General features: G+C 40.2%; 1 protein-coding gene across 1 annotated transcript in view; it reads right to left on the bottom strand.

Moving 5' to 3' along the window:
* The window catches only part of LOC120916793 (mucin-2-like), a 105978-nt gene that overhangs the window by 35883 nt on the left and 51226 nt on the right, over positions 1-18869 (bottom strand). Inside the window, exons 4-8 of the mRNA XM_040327729.1 lie at positions 17684-17812; positions 13836-13937; positions 10137-10262; positions 4856-4954; positions 1527-1655 (exon numbers count right to left, since the gene is read on the bottom strand). Coding sequence (XP_040183663.1) covers positions 1527-1655; positions 4856-4954; positions 10137-10262; positions 13836-13937; positions 17684-17812 — 585 coding nt within the window. The remainder of the gene's footprint in view (positions 1-1526; positions 1656-4855; positions 4955-10136; positions 10263-13835; positions 13938-17683; positions 17813-18869) is intronic.

The raw sequence follows: 18869 nt of genomic DNA, 5'->3' as shown, positions 1-18869 counted from the left end.
CCTCCGTCTCTCTCTTTGCCTCCGTCTCTCTCTTTGCCTCTTCCTCTCTCTCTCTTTGCCTCTTCCTCTCTCTCTCTTTGCCTCTGCCTCTCTCTCTCTTTGCCTCTGCCTCTCTCTCTTTGCCTCTCTTTCTTTGCCTCTGTCTCTCTCTCTCTTTGCCTCTGCCTCTCTCTCTTTGCCTCTGCCTCTCTCTCTCTCTCTCTCTCGCTCTTTGCCACTGCCTCTCTCTCTCTTTGCCTCTGCCTCTCTCTTTGCCTCTGTCTCTCTCTCTCTCTTTCTTTGCCTCTGCCTTTCTCTCTCTCTTTTCCTCTGCCTCTCTTTCTTTTCCTCTGTCTCTCTCTCTCTCTTTGCCTCTGTCACTCTCTCTCTCTCTCGTTGCCTCTCTCTCTCTCTCTCTTGCTATCTTTGCCTCTGCCTCTCTCTTGCTCCCTTTGCCTCTCTCTTTCTCTCTCTCTTTGCCTCTGCCTCTCTCTTTGCCTCAATCTCTCTTTGCCTCTGTCTGTCTCTCTCTTTGCCTCTGTGTCTCTCTCTTTGCCTCTGTGTCTCTCTCTTTGCCTCTGCCTCTCTCTCTTTGCCTCTCTCTCTCTTTGCCTCTGCCTCTCTCTTTCTTTGCCTCTGCCTCTCTCTCCCTCTGCCTCTGCCTCTCTCTATCTTTGCCTATGCCTCTCTCTTTGCCTTTGTCTCTTTCTCTCTTTGCCTTTGCGGGAGTTAAGGATCACGGACAGGCCAGCCCCACGCCACACATGACCCCCATGGCCCAATCACAGGGCGTCGGACATTGAAAGATGGCGACCGGAGCTTCGGGCGGCCGGGGACACAGGAAATTAAATTTAGGAGGACGCAGCCAGTAGTGGCACACTGGCTTGAAATTGCACCCCCCTAAATAACGCGCTGGGGGCCATGGCACCCTCTGCACCCCCCACGCTTCACCACTGCACACAGGGTCAATCACTGTCTGATGTGATTTGCTGTGGCCAAGCATAGCTAATCACAATAATACACACTGAATGAATAAATTTAATTTAGTAAAAATGGTTTCTTATACCATAGAAAAAAACATCTTGATCACGTCCCTAGAATAGTAACACTGTATTGCTCTGGTCGCAGTGTGTTAAAAAAGAAGAGCATAGAAAAAAAGAAAGTTTTAAAAAGTGAAGTTTAAAAGGGCCATGCTGTGATTTATAATAGATTCACATCGTTTTTTTTGGCTTCTTTGAGTCCACCATACCATCCTCTGTCTAATTATGTTGTGTCATTGGTCTTAAAGCCATACACCATAGAAGTCATGGTTTCAATACACTGCATTAATGATGATCAACAAGCAGTTTGGAATAAATAGCTCTATAATGTCAGACTGTATCTGTGCAGTAATACAATAATAAAGGATCCACAGATGGCCCGGTATCAATAAAATCATAGATATAGATAGATAGATAGATAGATAGATAGATAGATAGATAGATAGATAGATAGATAGATAGATAGATAGATAGATAGATAGATAGAATAAATTCACTTTAACTTACAGCTTGGCAGTCCTGAGCACTCACGTGCTCACATTTCTTATTTAGTACCAAAGTTGAAAATTGTTCATTTGTCTTCTTACAGTTATAAACTATACAAATGTCGCTAGGTTCAGGTAAGGTTTTTCCATCCTTTCAAAGAAAAAGTAGTAGTTACACAGAGACCCGAACCAGTTTTGCACAATGCATTGTAACCATATATGAATCAAGGGCGGATCCAGAGTCTAGTCTCGGGAGGGGCACTGCCAGAAAATAAGGTGTTGCTTACAGAACTCAATTAGGTGTCCGGTGTGTCCGCTGCAATGTTGCAGTACCGCTAAAAAATCAATGATCACCGCCATTACTAGTAAAAAATATTTAAATATAAATGCCATAAATCTATCCCATAGTTTGTAGACGATTGTCAGGGACTGCAGACATGGTACAAGAGATGGTCAGAGACTGCAGACGTGGTACAAGAGATGATCAGAGACTGCAGACGTGGTACAAGAGATGGTCAGAGACTGCAGACATGGTACAAGAGATGGTCAGAGACTGCAGACATGGTACAAGAGATGGTCAGAGACTGAAGACATGGTACAAGAGATGGTCAGAGACTGCAGACATGGTACAAGAGATGGTCAGAGACTGCAGACATGGTACAAGGGATGGTCAGAGACTACAGACATGGTACAAGAGATGGTCAGAGACTGCAGACATGGTACAAGGGATGGTCAGAGACTGCAGACATGGTACAAGGGATGGTCAGAGACTGCAGACATGGTACAAGAGATGGTCAGAGACTGCAGACATGGTAAAAGGGATGGTCAGAGACTGCAGACGTGGTACAAGGGATGGTCATGGTACAAGGGATGGTCAGAGACTGGAGACATGCTACAAGAGATGGTCAGAGACTGAAGACATGGTACAAGAGATCAATGCAGCCTCATCAGTGCCCATCATTGCAGCCTCACTGTACATATGAATGCAGCCCCACTGTATATATGAACGCAGCCCCACTTTTGTATATAAATGCAGCCCCACTTTTGTATATAAATGCAGTCCCACTATTGTATATAAATGCAGTCCCACTATTGTATATAAATTCAGTCCCACTTTTGTAAATAAATGCAGTGCCACGTTTGTATAAAAATGCAGTCCCACTTTTGTATATAAATGCAGTCCCACTTTTGTATATAAATGCAGTCCCACTTTTGTATATAAATGCAGTCCCACTTTTGTATATAAATGCAGTCCCACTTTTGTATATAAATGCAGCCCCACTTTTGTATATAAATGCAGTCCCACTTTTGTATATAAATTCAGCCCCACTTTTGTATATAAATGCAGCCCCACTTTTGTATATAAATGCAGCCCCACTTTTGTATATAAATTCAGTCCCACTTTTGTATATAAATGCAGTCCCACTTTTGTATATAAATGCAGTCCCACTTTTGTATATAAATTCAGTCCCACTTTTGTATATAAATTCAGTCCCACTTTTGTATATAAATGCAGTGCCACTTTTGTATATAAATTCAGTCCCACTGTATATATAAATGCAGTCCCACTTTTGTATATAAATTTAGTCCCACTTTTGTATATAAATGCAGTCCCACTATTGTATATAAATGCAGTCCCACTATTGTATATAAATTCAGTCCCACTTTTGTAAATAAATGCAGTGCCACGTTTGTATATAAATGCAGTCCCACTTTTGTATATAAATACAGCCCCACTTGTGTATATAAATACAGCCCCACTTGTGTATATAAATACAGCCCCACTTTTGTATATAAATTCAGTCCCACTGTATATATAAATTCAGTCCCACTTTTGTATATAAATGCAGTCCCACTTTTGTATATAAATTCAGTCCCACTTTTGTATATGAATGCAGCCCCACTTTTGTATATAAATGCAGTCCCACTTTTGTATATAAATTCAGTCCCACTTTTGTAAATAATTTCAGTGCCACTTTTGTATATAAATGCAGTCCCACTTTTGTATATAAATGCAGCCCCACTTTGTCTATGAATGCAGTCCCACTTTTGTCTATGAATGCAGTACCACTTTTGTATATAAATGCAGTCACGTTTTTGTCTATGAATGCAGTCCCACTTTTGTATATTAATGCAGCCCCACTTTGTATATGAATGCAGCCCCACGTTTGTATATGAATGAAGCCCCACTGTGCATGGCACTCACCATGGCATTGCCTCGATCACACACAGCAGGTATCTCCTCTCCCGACGTGTGTCATGGAACAAACAGGAGCTTTAGGTCTGTGTTCGGCAGGGCAGTGTGCTCTAGCAAGGTCCCCCCCTAGACGGGCTTGTGTGATAGACAAAACACTGATTCAATCAGTGTTCCATCTCCATCTACTATCACACAAGCAGGTCTAGCACAGGCAGCACAGCCAAACACAGACCCAGCTCTCACACACAGCGAGAGATGCCCGGTGTCATACACGCAGGAGAGAGGGGGAGCGCTGCAGTCAGCTACAGCTCAAAGCAGCCTCAGGACAGGCAGCCTTTTTTTTTTTAAAGCCAATGTGACATGATTGTCTCGGGGGGGGGGGGCAATTTCCCTGTCCCCCCCCCCCCTGGATCCGCCGTTGATATGAATTCTGATTTATAGAAATAGTTTATTTCATGTTGATTTCCAGCGTGAATCCTCATCTGTAAGGTTTCACTGCATTATGAGTTATAGTGTATGTGAAGCCAAAAACTTTTTCTAGCTTTAGATAGAATGGCCCCTGTTTCTCTCTGTTCAGAAAGTGAGAGGAACAGTGCTGCAGCCGAGACATTGCTGAAGGGGTAACAGGAGTCAAGTGTAATCTGTGACTATCTGTCAAGTTAAATCGTTCAGGAGAGGTTGTAAAAACATCCCATGTACATGAAGCTTAAAACTGGTTTTAATAAATTAAGTACTCTTATAGTGCAGTGCTGCTAAATATTACGCAAATTATACTTGATAAAATCTAATAATAATAATATGTGCAAAAATTCTTAAACCAATTAGTATATATTAATCAATCAGAGTCTTCTATTCAATATATTGCCCTAATGCCCTAATACATCCTTTTACAGTATTTTTTATGTTGATTGGTAACTGGAGGTGGAAACAACTATCAGGGCAACCATAATCCCTGTAAAGATGTTTATTATCACTGTTTTTGGCCTTTATGTATCCAGTCATTGTTGCTTTACACAACCTTTACACCTTTGAGTGACCATGCCCTTTGTTTCGTGCTTTACATACAGTAAACATGCAAAGCTTGAAAACCAAACAAAAATATTATGGAAAAAAAAAACATTATAGTTTTTATTTAAAGAGTTAACTAAAAATACCTCTAGGGTTGTAAGTACTCCATTAGCTGTAGTGAACACGCATGACCCCTGGACACAGTTTCCACAGCACTGATTGGGAACAGTCTGGTATATATAACCCTGGTGATATACAACCATAAATATGAACTTTGCATTGTTAAATAACAATATATTAATAAAAAAGACAACATATAACTTCAAATGAAAGATTTCTAATCAGTTGGTAGCAAAAAGGCAATACGAGTTTATTCACACTGGTATCTAATACCCCACAATGTGTGCATTTTTGTGTGTTAAGAAGCACTATATTAGGGAACCAATGCTAAATAAATGAATTGTGATGCACTTTAGCATATGAAAATAAAGTTCTTGCTGTAGTTTTTTTTTTTGCAGTGCAGCATACCCAAACACACATTGTGACTGGTTGCCCAATGCACGGCTAGCATATGAGTGACTGATCCCCTTAACAGGAAAAAACTGCCAATACTCCAAGGGGTAAATTTCCTGATGATTTACCCCTAAAAAGAGACAAATAAATTGGGGCAAAATTTTCTCTTTATTTTTTATTAGACTTGAAAGCTGAACTCAAGGCAAACAGTTAAAGCAGAGCTTCACCCAAAAAAGGAAAGTTCTGCTTTTCCCTCTATTATCTTTGTTTGTTTTATTCTGGGGGGGTACCTGGTTTTGCCAGGTACTTGCTCCCACTTTCGGTTGGATTGCAGTGGCAGATTTTGCAGAAGTTCTCTTGACCCCTCCCCACCCACAGCCTTCTGGGACATGTCACAGGCCCCAGAAGGCTACGGGGCCATTCACAAAATGCAGTGCAGCTGTTGCCCACAGTAACAAGTTAGCACCAGGGACCAAAGACCAGGGAAGAACTGGCTCAAGTGTCCTTTTGTAAAAGTCAGTATTAGTAGCTGCAAACTTAAAGTGGAGTTCCACCCATAAATATAACATTACATCAGTAGTTTTAAAAAAATGTCATTAGTCCTTTACGAAAAAAAACATTTTTTTTTAGATGCCTTCAAAGTGTTGTTGCTAGGCAGAATAGTTAATCTTCCCACTTCCTGCACCTATGTGCTTAATGCACTGCACAGACTCCTGGGAATGTAGTGGGTGTAACTTTCCAGGAGTCTGTGCACTCCCCAGTCTCAAAGAATCATGTGACTTGGACAGCACAGGTGCTGAAACCTGATCTGACACTGCTTGTGCAGCACTGAGCATGTGCGAGATCTGGAAGGCTGAAATCCAGGAAGTCATACAGTCTGGCTTCATGATGCCCACACTTAAGATGGCCCCAGTCAATTTCTATTTTATAAAGTGTCTAAATGCTGTAACAACCTAACAAAACGGACCTTAGTTTACAGACTAACTTTACTAGAATACATTAAGCTTGTGTATTACAGGGGTATTTATATTTAAAAAGTGAAATTGTGGCCAGAACTCCGCTTTAACAAAATGTGTTCCTAGGCCGAAGAGCCGCTTTAAATGCATAGATGAAACATATGAAAGACAAAATGGAAGATGTGATGAGCCCTTATCCTCATAAAATGTTCATAATTTTTTTACATATTTATAGAATATCAACACTCCCTTTCCCATCCTGAAGTGGAATTCCAGACAAAAAATGTATAATAAACTGTGCTGTGCAACAAATACAGGCAGTCCCCTATTTACAAACATCCAACTTATAAATGACTCCTACTTACAAATGGAGGGAGACAAGGAAGTGAGAGGAAATCTACCCCTAGGAAGGGAAATTCACTCCTGTGAGAGTTAATATGGGAAAAAGGTTTCTCCACTGATGCTTTATCACCAATCCTTGTTTCCTTACTAACCCCACATTTTTAAAATCCAATTGTCATTGGGACAGAAAGTGAGGTGAAATCTTCTTAACAGGGGCACAGACAGCAAAACAAATGTTACAGGGGTGGTGACTGTCCTGGACTCGCTTCCCGTACTCCCGGAGTCTATGGGTAGCTATCTAGGCAGATGACCTTTCTCTGTGCACACAATAATAGACTGCGGTTTCTTATCTTGTGTCTTTATTGGCATGTTGCAGATTTCAATATACATGTAGATGACACACGTGATATGCGGTTAAAACTCTGATGCCCATGGATGGGGACAGATTGCATGCAGGCCTTGCTGCCTTGATCTTAAACATGGAGATACTAAAAGACCTTCACTTCCTGGCTAAAGAGGATATGACGATTTTGATGTCACAGCCTATAGAAGCTAGATAAGAATATTACAACTATATCATGTTTGGCCAGTAGATGGCGCAAGCGTAACAGCTAAACTTGAGACAAACATACTTCTGACTTACTAATGCAATAATACATTGTACACACAGTGAATTGTCCTTTTTGAACCTGAAAGGTATCCTGGAGACACAACAGTGACCTTCCCTATGCTATCTAAAGAGCTGGAGCTACACTTAAAAGATTTACCTGTTCCGACTTACAAACAGATTCATTTAAGAACAAACCTACAGACCCTATCTTGTTTGTAACCCAGGGACCGCCTGTAGTTAACGCTTATGAGTGTATGCAACATCGCTGCTGTGTATTATTTACAGTTTTAACTGATTCCAAATTGTAATGCTCTCACGATACTTCAGGTGCTGTGACCATGAGAGCTGGGGGTACTCATACAACAAAAGCCGTACTGTCATTTTCCACCCCTCATTGTCCTGACCCCACCCACTGGATGAAAAGAAGTCGCCTTGTATTGTATTTTGTTTACATTTTTGTGAATGGTCACTGTTAGGTGCAATGTTGCCATGCCCACCACTTCCTGCGGCACATAACTTGTTTTTGGATTTTGTCCCAGGGATGCTTCAGGTCACCATCCCCAGCAGCATCACAGCCAAAAAAAGTAAATCTAAGAGAGGCTCCTTCTAACCCCTCCTTACTCTATAAAAAATGATATACAATACATATAATTTAACATACTTTTTGCAGTGGAAGAGCACTTTATATAATCTCTAGTACCTGACTTTTTTATAAACCTACAAATCGGTTACCACACCTGGCACATCAGCTGGATGGAGAGCACAAACTTACAAATGGCAGTTATAATCTTCATGGTACAATGGAATCCAAAGTGGAAAGAGCTTAGAGCCCAGCGGAATGCCCAAGAGACCAAGCTACAACTTTCATACTCCTGTATTAAACCAGGGGATGACCCAATTGGACAAAGCTGTGCACCCTGCTGTCAATACATAAGTAAGGGGGGATGGGGGCTTGCAGGCAGGCAGTGCCTGATAGTGTTGAGCAGAATATGCCATATTCGATTTCGCGATATATCTCGAATATATATTCGAATATTCGAGATATATTCGCTAAATTCGAATATTCGTGATATTTTATCGAAATTAAATGATTGCGATTTTTCGTATTGCGAATGCGAAAATAATTGCGATTTTTTGATAACTGCGGTAGGAGCACTCTGATTGGCTCAGACTATTCGTGATATTTTATCGAAATATCGCAACATGCGAATGCGATATTTATTGCGCAATTTCGAGAAATGCTGGAGGAGCGCTCTGATTGGCTCAAGAATATTCGTGATATTTTATCGAAATATCGCAACATGCGAATGCGATATTTATTGCGCAATTTCGACAAATGCTGTAGGAGCACTCTGATTGGCTCAGAATATTCGTGATATTTTACAATACAAAATAATTGCGAATATTCGGCAAATGCGGAAGGAGCACTCTGATTGGCTCAGAATATTCTTGATATTTTACAATACAAAATAATGCGATATCGGCAAATGCAGAAGGAGCACTTGATTGGCTCAGAATATTCTTGATATTTTACAATCCAAAATAATTGCGAATATTCGGCAAATGCTGAAGGAGCACTCTGATTGGCTCAGAATATTTGTGATATTTTACAATACAAAATAAAAAGTGTTTTGCATCGGTGGTGATTCTTTACTCTATCCATCTGTCACAGCCGTTTGTCAATCAAACACCTTGAAGATTGAACACGTTCATGCTGCATGCTTTGGACTTTTTTTCACTTCACATATCAAAGACATTTTTATGAAAGATTATTTTTCTATTATTGGGACTATATTTCTTTATATATTTGTTTCACTGTGTATTTCACAAGTTATTTGCGCTTGCTTATTTTATAATTTGCCCACATGTCTTGTCACTAGACATATTTTTTATTCTTGTAGAGCGACTCCATTTTCTGTCTTGTATTAATTTATGTTGTATAACATTTTTGAGTTGCTGCTGTATTCTCCCCTTTTTTAAGGTATGCGCAATTTTTTCCTTCTTACAAAAAATAATAATATCAACCATACAAATATTCATAACATACACATACACAAAGCCCCCCCCTTTTGCATCAGAGACAATCAGAGTTCTCCTACCACAGTTATCGAAAATTCGCAATCATTTTCGCATTCGCAATAGCGAAAAATCGCAATTTTTTTTTTTTCAATTTGGCAACATAAAAGGATCGCCTCAGCTTAGCTACTCGGCCCAGGGTCTCTAATCATACCAGCAATGCTTTTAGACGTCGATAGGATGTGATCTGTTTTAAAAATCAAATTGAAAAAATGTGAATATTCGGAATTGCGAATATTCACCGCGAAATTCGAAATATAGCGCGATTTCTCGAATATGCTATATTCGAGTCGAATATTCGCAATGCGAATATTCGTGAGCAACACTAGTGCCTGATTGAGACATGCCAGTACATATATTGCATAGCCAAACAAGACTGGTTGTGTCTGGGGACCAAAGGGCAAAAATAAAAAAAAATTCATAATAGTGACAGTACACGTACAACTGAAAAAAGTGTATGGAAAACTGCCCCACCATTGTACTAGTTTTGTTTTAGGTGTACAGACAGAGTGAGCGAACTGTAAACACTATTTCACCAACACAAGTGGGCAGACTCTACAGTAAAAATATCAGTGATGACCCAGCAGGACTGCACTGGCAGGTATGCAGTCTGGAACCTTTTGTTATACACAGTAATGTATTACTGACAGAAAGTACCCCTGCTTCTATAATCCCTGACCTATGCTGGCTATGTGGAAATTCATCAACACATACACAATACTCACTGTACCTATAAAACAAACTGTTTTTTGCTTTGTGACAATACATAAACCCAATCAGTGGAGCTGGAGATTCTTTTAACTGTGTTTCTGGATGCTCCTTCTTTCAGGCATTTGCCCCTTTCCTCTGTATTGCTTTTGCTATTATTTAACAGAGAGCTTTAATTTTCACAAAACTATAACAAACTGTCTGAATTGCTTTGCAACTTACAAGTCCACAGTCATTTGCACTGGTGTAAGTGCACGTCTCTGTCACTGAAGATGAAAAAAATTGCCCATCTATTTTTTGACAAGTAACAGTGGTGCAACTGTCATCAGATTTCCAATTTTCACTTTCCTAAAAATAAGAAAAAAAAAACTTAATATGAAAGTCTCAGCTAGTTTGGCTTTATAAATTAAGCCAAAGTGTACCTGTCAGTTGCACTTTGAGGGCTGCGGTTTTGTGAAACAGATTCCAAATGTTTCCCAACATATATAAACATTACATTATAATTTTTTCTCCTAGCTGTGGTTTTAATTGACTTGCCAGGTAAAATACAAAATCACAAAGAACCCCAAAGAAGCTCTAGTGGACCCACAGAAAGAAGAACAATCTGTTTTTGGAATTATGGTTGGGCACCAATAGATCTCTGGGAAATCTTTCATGCGGTTTGTTCATACATCCTACCAAAAAGTTGCAAAAAGTTTTTTTCAGGACGGCAGACCTTGCAGGTGGATCATAAACAGGAGAAGGCGTTTGTTAACTTCATATATATTTGATAAATGCTTCCCATCAAGATATTGTAATTACCACAGATAAAGTTGATTCTAAAGCTGGCCATAGATGTACAAACTTAAATAAGCGACCAGTTTTTCTGCTGGAAAAATCTGAACACCGTTCACAAAATGCCCTTATTTTTCCATTTCCAATTCAATCTTTCAGTCAATGTATTGTATATTGAATATATATATAAAACTGTGCATAGTGCTAATCTAAATGTACATATCCTAATTACTACAGCCACACTCTTAAAGCATAAAAAATACAAATGCATAACACATAAATAAAATGAAAAAAAAAAACAGTTGTGTTTGTCTAATCCAGGGATGCTCAAACTACGGCCCTCTAGCTGTTGTAGAACTACACATCCCATGAGGCATTGTAACTAGGGTTGTCCAGATACCAGTATCGGTATCGGGACCGATACCGAGTATTTGCGCTAGTACTCGTACTCGCTCAAATACTCCCGATACCAAAATAGAATACTTTTTTTTTTTTTTTTACATCGAGCGGTGCATAGAGGCAGGGCCGGATTAACCGTGGGGCTGATTGAGCTGCAGCTCCAGGCCCCCATCATAATATAGGCCCAAACTTAATTCCCTCACCAGGGCCCGGCGGCCGGCCGACGACTGCTATATAATAAATCCACACGTCCAGGCAGCTGCAGCCTGCATTATGATATAGGCCTAATTGACGCAGTGAACAACATTTAATTGTGGGCCGCGAGTAGCGGCCGCGAGCCGCTGCTATGATTCACAGCAGGGCCGCGGCTATCCACAACAACACAGCCTCTTATAGTGCTCCTTCCCTTCAGTACTGTACTGAACACAGACACTGACTGTAGCTTGACGTCCCCCGGCGGCGTGCGTGACGTCATCCAGAGGCCGTCCCCGGCGTCCTAGGAGTCTCCATTGCCTTGCGAAAGGACCGCACCGCACGATCGACAGGAAAAGTACAGTAAAAAGCAAGTAAGCCATGAGCGCTGGGGAAGTCACTGTCATACAGATGAGATAATGTTTAATTGTGCAGAAGAAGTGTGGGTACAGTACTGGCTGCAACGAACCTGGAGTGGTTAACTTTTTTTATTTGGGGGGGGGGTGCTTATCAGTGCAGGGAGGCAGCTTATAAGTGCATCTCATCAGTGCCACATTTATGAGTGCATCAATCAATGCCAGTGCCACCTATCAGTGCCCATCTATTTATGAGTGCCATCCAATCAATGCCAGTGCCACCTATCAGTGCCATTGGATGGCACTGATAGGTGGCACTGGGCATTGATGAATGGCACTCATAATGGATGGCACTGATAGGTGGCACTGGCATTGATTGGGTGGCACTGATGAGATGCACTATTAAGCTGCCTCCCTGCACTGATGCACTAATGGGCACTGAAGGTGGCACTGGCTAGCTGCACTTTGGGCACTGGCACCGATGAGCTGCACTGATAGGTGGCACTGGCAGTGATCACTCCTTCAATGACATAGTAGTTTTCCAGTACCGTAAGCTAAAAAACAGCCCCACACCATGATGTACCGTTCTTCATAATTCTAAAGAAAATATCCTTATCTGTATTGTGGTTTGAAAATGGTCACATGACATTTAAAAAAAGTATCGGTATTCGGCTATCGGCGACTACTTGAAAAAAAGTATCGGTACTTGTACTCGGTCCCTAAAAAAGTGGTATCGGGACAACCCTAATTGTAACACACTGACATTCACAGACATAACTAGGCATGATGGGACTTGTAGTTCCTAAACAAACTGGAGGGTCGTAGTTTTGAAGACCCCTGGTCTAATCAATCCAACAAATAACAATAAACGTGAATCAAACACAATTAAAAACGGTGTGTCTCCAGAATCACCTAATTAGGTGAAATCTATTATAAGTTCCATAAAAATATATTCAGTGTCCACAAAGTGTCTCTCTACTTCTAAAAAAACATGTCCTTGAATTCCACAGGAATATTCACTAGTCAATTGACGAGTAAAACTCACCACACCAAGAGGTTGTCTGTTTGGCGGTGGTGGGTTCACTCGTCACTTGATTGTTCAAAATTCCTGTGGAATTCACAGACACGTTTTTAAAAGTTGAGAGACACTTTTGGACACGTAATATATTTATATGGAACTTATAATAGATTTCACCTAATTATTAGGGATTCTTGGAGACACCCCATTTATAATTGTGTTTGATTCACTTTATTTTTTATTTTTTTGGATTGATTAGACAAACACAGCCCAACAGTATTTCTTAAATGTATTGTTCGTTTTGGACTTCACAATTTATTTAAAGCAGAACTTCACCCAAAAGGGGAGGTTCTGCTTTTCCACCTCCTCTACTACTTTGGACAGAAGTGCTGGTACTTGGTTTTGATCAAGGAAGAGCTAGCTTGGGTGAGGATAGGACTGGATCCTCTGGATCCTTGGACAGGTAAGTGTCTTGTTTAAAAATCTGCAACTACTTCAATAAAAACTATTTACAAATAAAAACTAAAAAAATAAATAAAAAATCTGCAACTATAGTATTTGTAATTATTCCTAGGGTCACCTCTTTAATTAAGGTGGTCAACCAAACTCATGGGTGATAGATTGAACAGTTTCTGGTGATACTATGTAATTAAAGTGATTATAAAGGCAGAAAGTATTTTTTTACCCTAATGCATTCTCTGCATTACTGTAAAAAAAACCTTGAAGCCCAATCTTGATCCAGCACTGTGCCCGAGAGAGCATCTCTCTCCGCTCTCTCTCCTCAATTGACAGAAAGACAAGGAGCATTGGCTCCTTTTGCTGTCAATCACAGCCAGTGAGTAGAGGAGGCAGGGCAGGGCCAAGCCATGATCTACGTGTCAATTGACACTCAGTGTGCAGCTTGGGATTGAGCAAGTAATTTGCTATGGTGGCACTTAGCGGGAGAAGGAGCCAGTAGGTTACCACAGAAGTGGAGGATCAGGGCTGTTCTGTGAAAAATCAGTGCAGATAAGTATGACACGTATGTTATTAGAAAAAATAGGGTCTACAGTCGCTTTAACTGATTGACAGAAATCTGTTTTTATATTGTCTGGATAATTTGAGAACTTGAGTGAATTTTTGCAAATCCCCTTTCAAAGTGAGCAGCCTTTTTGCATTTAATAAATCAACCCAATGTGTTACCGTACTTTTAGGAGTATGGTCTTTCCATCTGGAGTTAGTATACACAAGATGTGGCACACATTTTCCACAGCACTGATCAGAGGGTACTTGATACTGGTAACCCTGGAAGGCAAATATGGTAATGTTAATTACATCAAAGACATGTCACATATATCCATATACAGCTGAGCAGTTGTATTATGCTAATAAGGAGACGTCTGCTAGTGTGACTATGGTGCACCCAGGGACTGATTTATGATATACTGTATGTTAGCTAGCATAGAGCTGATGTTCTGAGTAACCACTCAAGCCTTATCTATGATCATCAGTTGAGTTTTCATGTTTTTTTTAATCATGTTTGTACTTCTGCATCACTGTAGATATTTGTTCCTAACTGTGCAGTGTAGTAAACTTGTAACCTTCCAGGTTCATTGGGCCCTTTGCATTGGAAAAAATCCTTGTATTATGCTTAACAAAAACCCACATGAAAAATGGGTTAACAAACTAAATGTATACTCAATAAAACTAATCACAAAGCAATAATATTAAATACTAAATAATTCTGTTTTGTCAACCTTGTGATCCAGGTGCCCCTGTCAGAGATCAAAGCCATGTTCTGGCCTAATCACCACTATATTAAGCAATATAGCTTGGTCCAGGACCACCCAATCTCTAACTGAAAAATAAATGATTGGCAGCACATTGATTAAGTCAAACCTGTGTTCATCCCTTCTGTAAGCATGCTCATTGTGTTGGACTGACAGAAATTTGCTGAGGACCATGATTTGCTCAGTGTTGACCTTTCCTCTACTAGTATACGTTTTGGCCGTACAGGAGCTAATTTTAAGACATATTTCAATATACAGTATCTCACAAAAGTGAGTACACCCATTACATTTTTGTAAATATTTATTATACCTTTTCATGTTATAACACTGAAGAAATTAAACTTTGCTACAATGTAAAAGTGAGTGTCAGCTTGAATAACAGTGTAAATTTGTTGTTTCCCTCAAAATAACTCAACACACAGCCATTCATGTCTGAACCGCTGGCAACAAAATTGAGTACACCCCTAAGTGAAAATGTCCGAAATGGGCCCAATTAGCCATGTTCCCTTCCCAGAGGGCTTTCACACTGGAGAGGTGCGCTGGCAGGACAGTAAAGAAAGTCCTTTGCAGCGCTGTATAAATCCCCCTGCCCACTGAAATCAGTGAGCAGTGCCGCCAAACTGCCGGCAAAGCGCCACTGCAACATCGCTTTGCGATCGGTTTAGCCCTTTTTTCAGCGCTAGTGGGGGTTAAAGTGCCCCGCTAGTGGCTGAAAAGTGGCACAAAAAAGACGGTAAAGCACAGCTAAAAATGGCATTGCTTTACCGCCGACACCCCCAAGGTGGTAAAGTAGCTTTAGGTGTGTAAGTAGCATAACTCTAGTACATTGCCCTCCAAAAAAAAAAACTGAAGAAGCCGACAAGGCAAAACGTGGCCGGTTGTGCATCTCCTCATATATGGGAAATATTGTCTGTCATGGTTATCCATGACTGCCTATTACATTTGCCTAAAGAGGATTTACTATTCTTTGGAGAGGTGGGGGGGTTGGGTTTGTATAACTCTTGTTTTTTATAATATGTCTATTTTTTGGTATCGACACAATTTTAACCCTTTCATGACTAATGCCCTGTACACACGATAGGTTAGTCTGATGAAAACGGTCTGATGGATTTTTTCCATCAGTTATCCGATGAAGCTGACTGATGATCAGTCGTGCCTACACACTATCAGTTAAAAAAACGATCGTGTCAGAATGCGGTGACGGTAAAACACAACGACGTGCTGAAAAAAATGAAGTTTAATGCTTCCAAGCATGCGTCGACTTGATTCTGAGCATGCATGGATTTTTAACCGATGGACGTACCTACAGATGATCGTTTTTTTCTATAGGTTTTTTATCCATCAGATAATTTTAAAACAAGTTCCTATTTTTTTAACCTATAGATAAATAACCGATGGGGCCCACACACGATCGGTTTGGTCTGATGAAAAACAGTCCATCAGACCGTATTCATCAGACTAACCTATCGTGTGTACGCAGCATAAGCCTATTTCTGACATTTGGTTTTTAACAAGTTAAAATCTGTATTTTTTTATAGAAAATTACATAGAACCTCCAAACATTATATATCTTTTTTAGCAGAGAATCTAGAGAATAACATGTAGATTGTTGCAATATATTATGTCACACAGTATTTGTGCAGCGGTCATTTAAACGCAACATTTGGGGAAAAAGACACTTTCATGAATTAAAAAAACTAACAGTAAAGTTAGCCCAATTTTTTGTATGATGTGAAAGATGATGTTACGCCGAGTAAATAGATACCAAACATGTCACACTTTAAAATTGCCCACATTGGTGGTATGGCGACAAACAACGGTACCTAAAAATCTCCATAGGCGACATTAAAAATAAAAATAACGTTTACCCAGGTTAGAGATGTAGAGGAGGTCTAGTAGTAGAATTATTGCTCTCGCTCCGACGATCGTAGCGATACCTAACATGTGTGATTTGAACACCATTTACATATGCGGGCGCGACTTACGTATGCGTTTTTGTTTGCTGCGCAAGCTTGCGGGGACGGGGGCGCTTTAAACATTTTGTTTTCTTATTCTTTTTATATATATTGTGTTTAAAAAAAAATGTGATCACTTTTATTGCTGTCACAGGGAATGTAAACATACCTTGTGACAGTAATAGGTGGGGACAGGTACTCTTTCTTTTTTTTTAAACCAGCGCACTGGCAGCTGAGTAAACCGGAAGTGACGTTGTGATGTCACTTCCGTGTTTTACATACAGGAAACTGGCACAAAGCCGTTTCTGGCTTTGTGCCAGTCTCTGTCTAGATGCCGGAAGAGGCGGATCGTGGATCGAGTCTACCGGTGGGACGGAATGCCCGGTAAGAGCGGCAAAAGGTGGCGGCGAGTGGGTGGTGTAACCTCCTGCTCCTCTGGGATAACTACGAGAGGCTTTTAAGAGTTTACTGCTGCCCACGAAAGAAAAATGCAATGAAATCACAGTCTATTCAATCCGAGAGCTGCGATTACCATGTAAACAATAGATACAAAAAACAAACAGTGAGAAAAATATAAATCGTGCTACCTCTAAACCTTGTGAAACAAATGTTTGAATCACAAAACACACACAACTATGTGATATATATTTATATAAATCATAAACTATGTGGTATATGATGGTATAAATAAATCATTAATATACCAAAAAACAAGAGAGAGGTTGATAGCCACTAGTGGGCACTATAAGCACTCTCAAGTCCCTCAATAACAGTGGAAACAGTGATAAATGAACATCCCAAAAAATTTGGATCATAACATTAGATCAATAGATATTAACCAATAAAATATATATAGACATATAAATAAAACAAATATTGGTAGCAATAAAGTTGATAAATGTTTAACACATGAATGCCAAACACCTGTGCTCTGTGCCAAGTTCCAAAATCAGTTGGAACGTGTCCAAAGAATAGTACTTATAAAGTGCCTGGACAGAGACTTGTTTGTTTCCATTGATGCTTTAGGAGTTACTATAGATTTTTAGGTTTGCCAATTTTTTGCCAATTTGGTTATGACTTGGCTTATCTTCTGATATTCAAGCAAAAGACATGTGTTGCAAAAAAACAGCAGGAATTACCAAGGCAAGAAAATGAAATAAGAGTAATGTGTACATTAAAATTACCCCAGGTTGTCAGAAACTGATGGTTCGACATTGCAGTAATTAATTAAAGTATAGATTTATAATGACTTGTTGGCGACAAGCTCTAATCCAGGAAAAATACAGTACAAACTATAATAACTTACAATTCCACAGTCTGATTGGGATTGAAGCTCACAGATTTTCATTAGCTTTACAGCACTGAGATTCCCCATTGAGATCATGCAGGTGTAGTATAAACATTTGTCATCAGGTGAGGGAATTGTCTGTTCTTCCTGAAGTCAAAATCAATGAACATGTTAGAAATATAAAAAAGACAGTTTGTGTAGTAAAAGTACATCCCCCCCCCCCCCCCGTTCGGTTCACACAAGAACCTTGGAACGGACCGAACGTTCGCGCAAACTTTAGAACCCCCATTGAAGTCTATGGGACTCAAATGTTTGAATTCAAAAGTGCTAATTTTAAAGGCTAATTTGCAAATTATTGTCATAAAAACAGCGGTGTGTGGGGACCCGGATCTCTGCCCCAGGGAACATCTATCAATGCAAAAAAAAAGTTTTAAAAAATTAAGTTTTTCGGGAGCAGTGATTTTAATGATGCTTAAAGTGAAAAAAAAATTGAAAAATTTAAATATTGTACCTGCTGGGTGTTTATAGTATGCCTGTGAAGTGGCATGTGTTTAGAACTGTCCTTGCACAAAATGACATTACTATAAGAAAAAAGTCATTTAAACTGCTTGCGGCTTTAATGTAATGTCTGGTCCCTGCAATATGGATGATAATCATTGAGAAAAATAGCATGGGTTCCCCCCCCCTCCCCCAGGTCATTGCCAGCCCTTTGGCCCTATATACCTTGTACAACAGTATACAGGTGGTGAAAACAAGACCGGGACTGTAGGTTTGTTGTTAAGTATATCTGTTTGTAATTTTGAACTGGTATATTTTTAAAGTGTAGCTCCACCAAAAAATCTAATTTTAAGCTCTCGGAAAACATTAAGGCCCCGTACACCGAGGGATATCCGCTGGAAACGATCTGCCGGACCGTTTCCAGTGGACATTCTCCTCCGGATTTTGATCCGATGGCTTGTACACACCATCGGATCAAAATCTGCACGGAAGAAACATCCGCGGTGACGTGGCCGCGACGATGACGCGGCGACGTGCGTGACGCTGGAGGGTAACTACTTCCACGCATGCGTCGAATCATTACGACGCATGCGAGGGTTGGAGCGGATGGATTGATCCGTGAGTCTGTACAGACGACCGGATCAATCCGCTGGGAAACGATTCAAGCGGATAGATTCTTAGCATGCTAAGAAATTTCTATCCGCTT

The sequence above is a fragment of the Rana temporaria genome, chromosome 11, assembly GCF_905171775.1.
Source record: "Rana temporaria chromosome 11, aRanTem1.1, whole genome shotgun sequence".
Taxonomy (NCBI): Eukaryota; Metazoa; Chordata; class Amphibia; order Anura; family Ranidae; genus Rana; species Rana temporaria.
The sequence above is the reverse complement of the archived record's forward strand: the minus strand, read 5'-3'. Positions and strand labels throughout refer to the sequence as shown.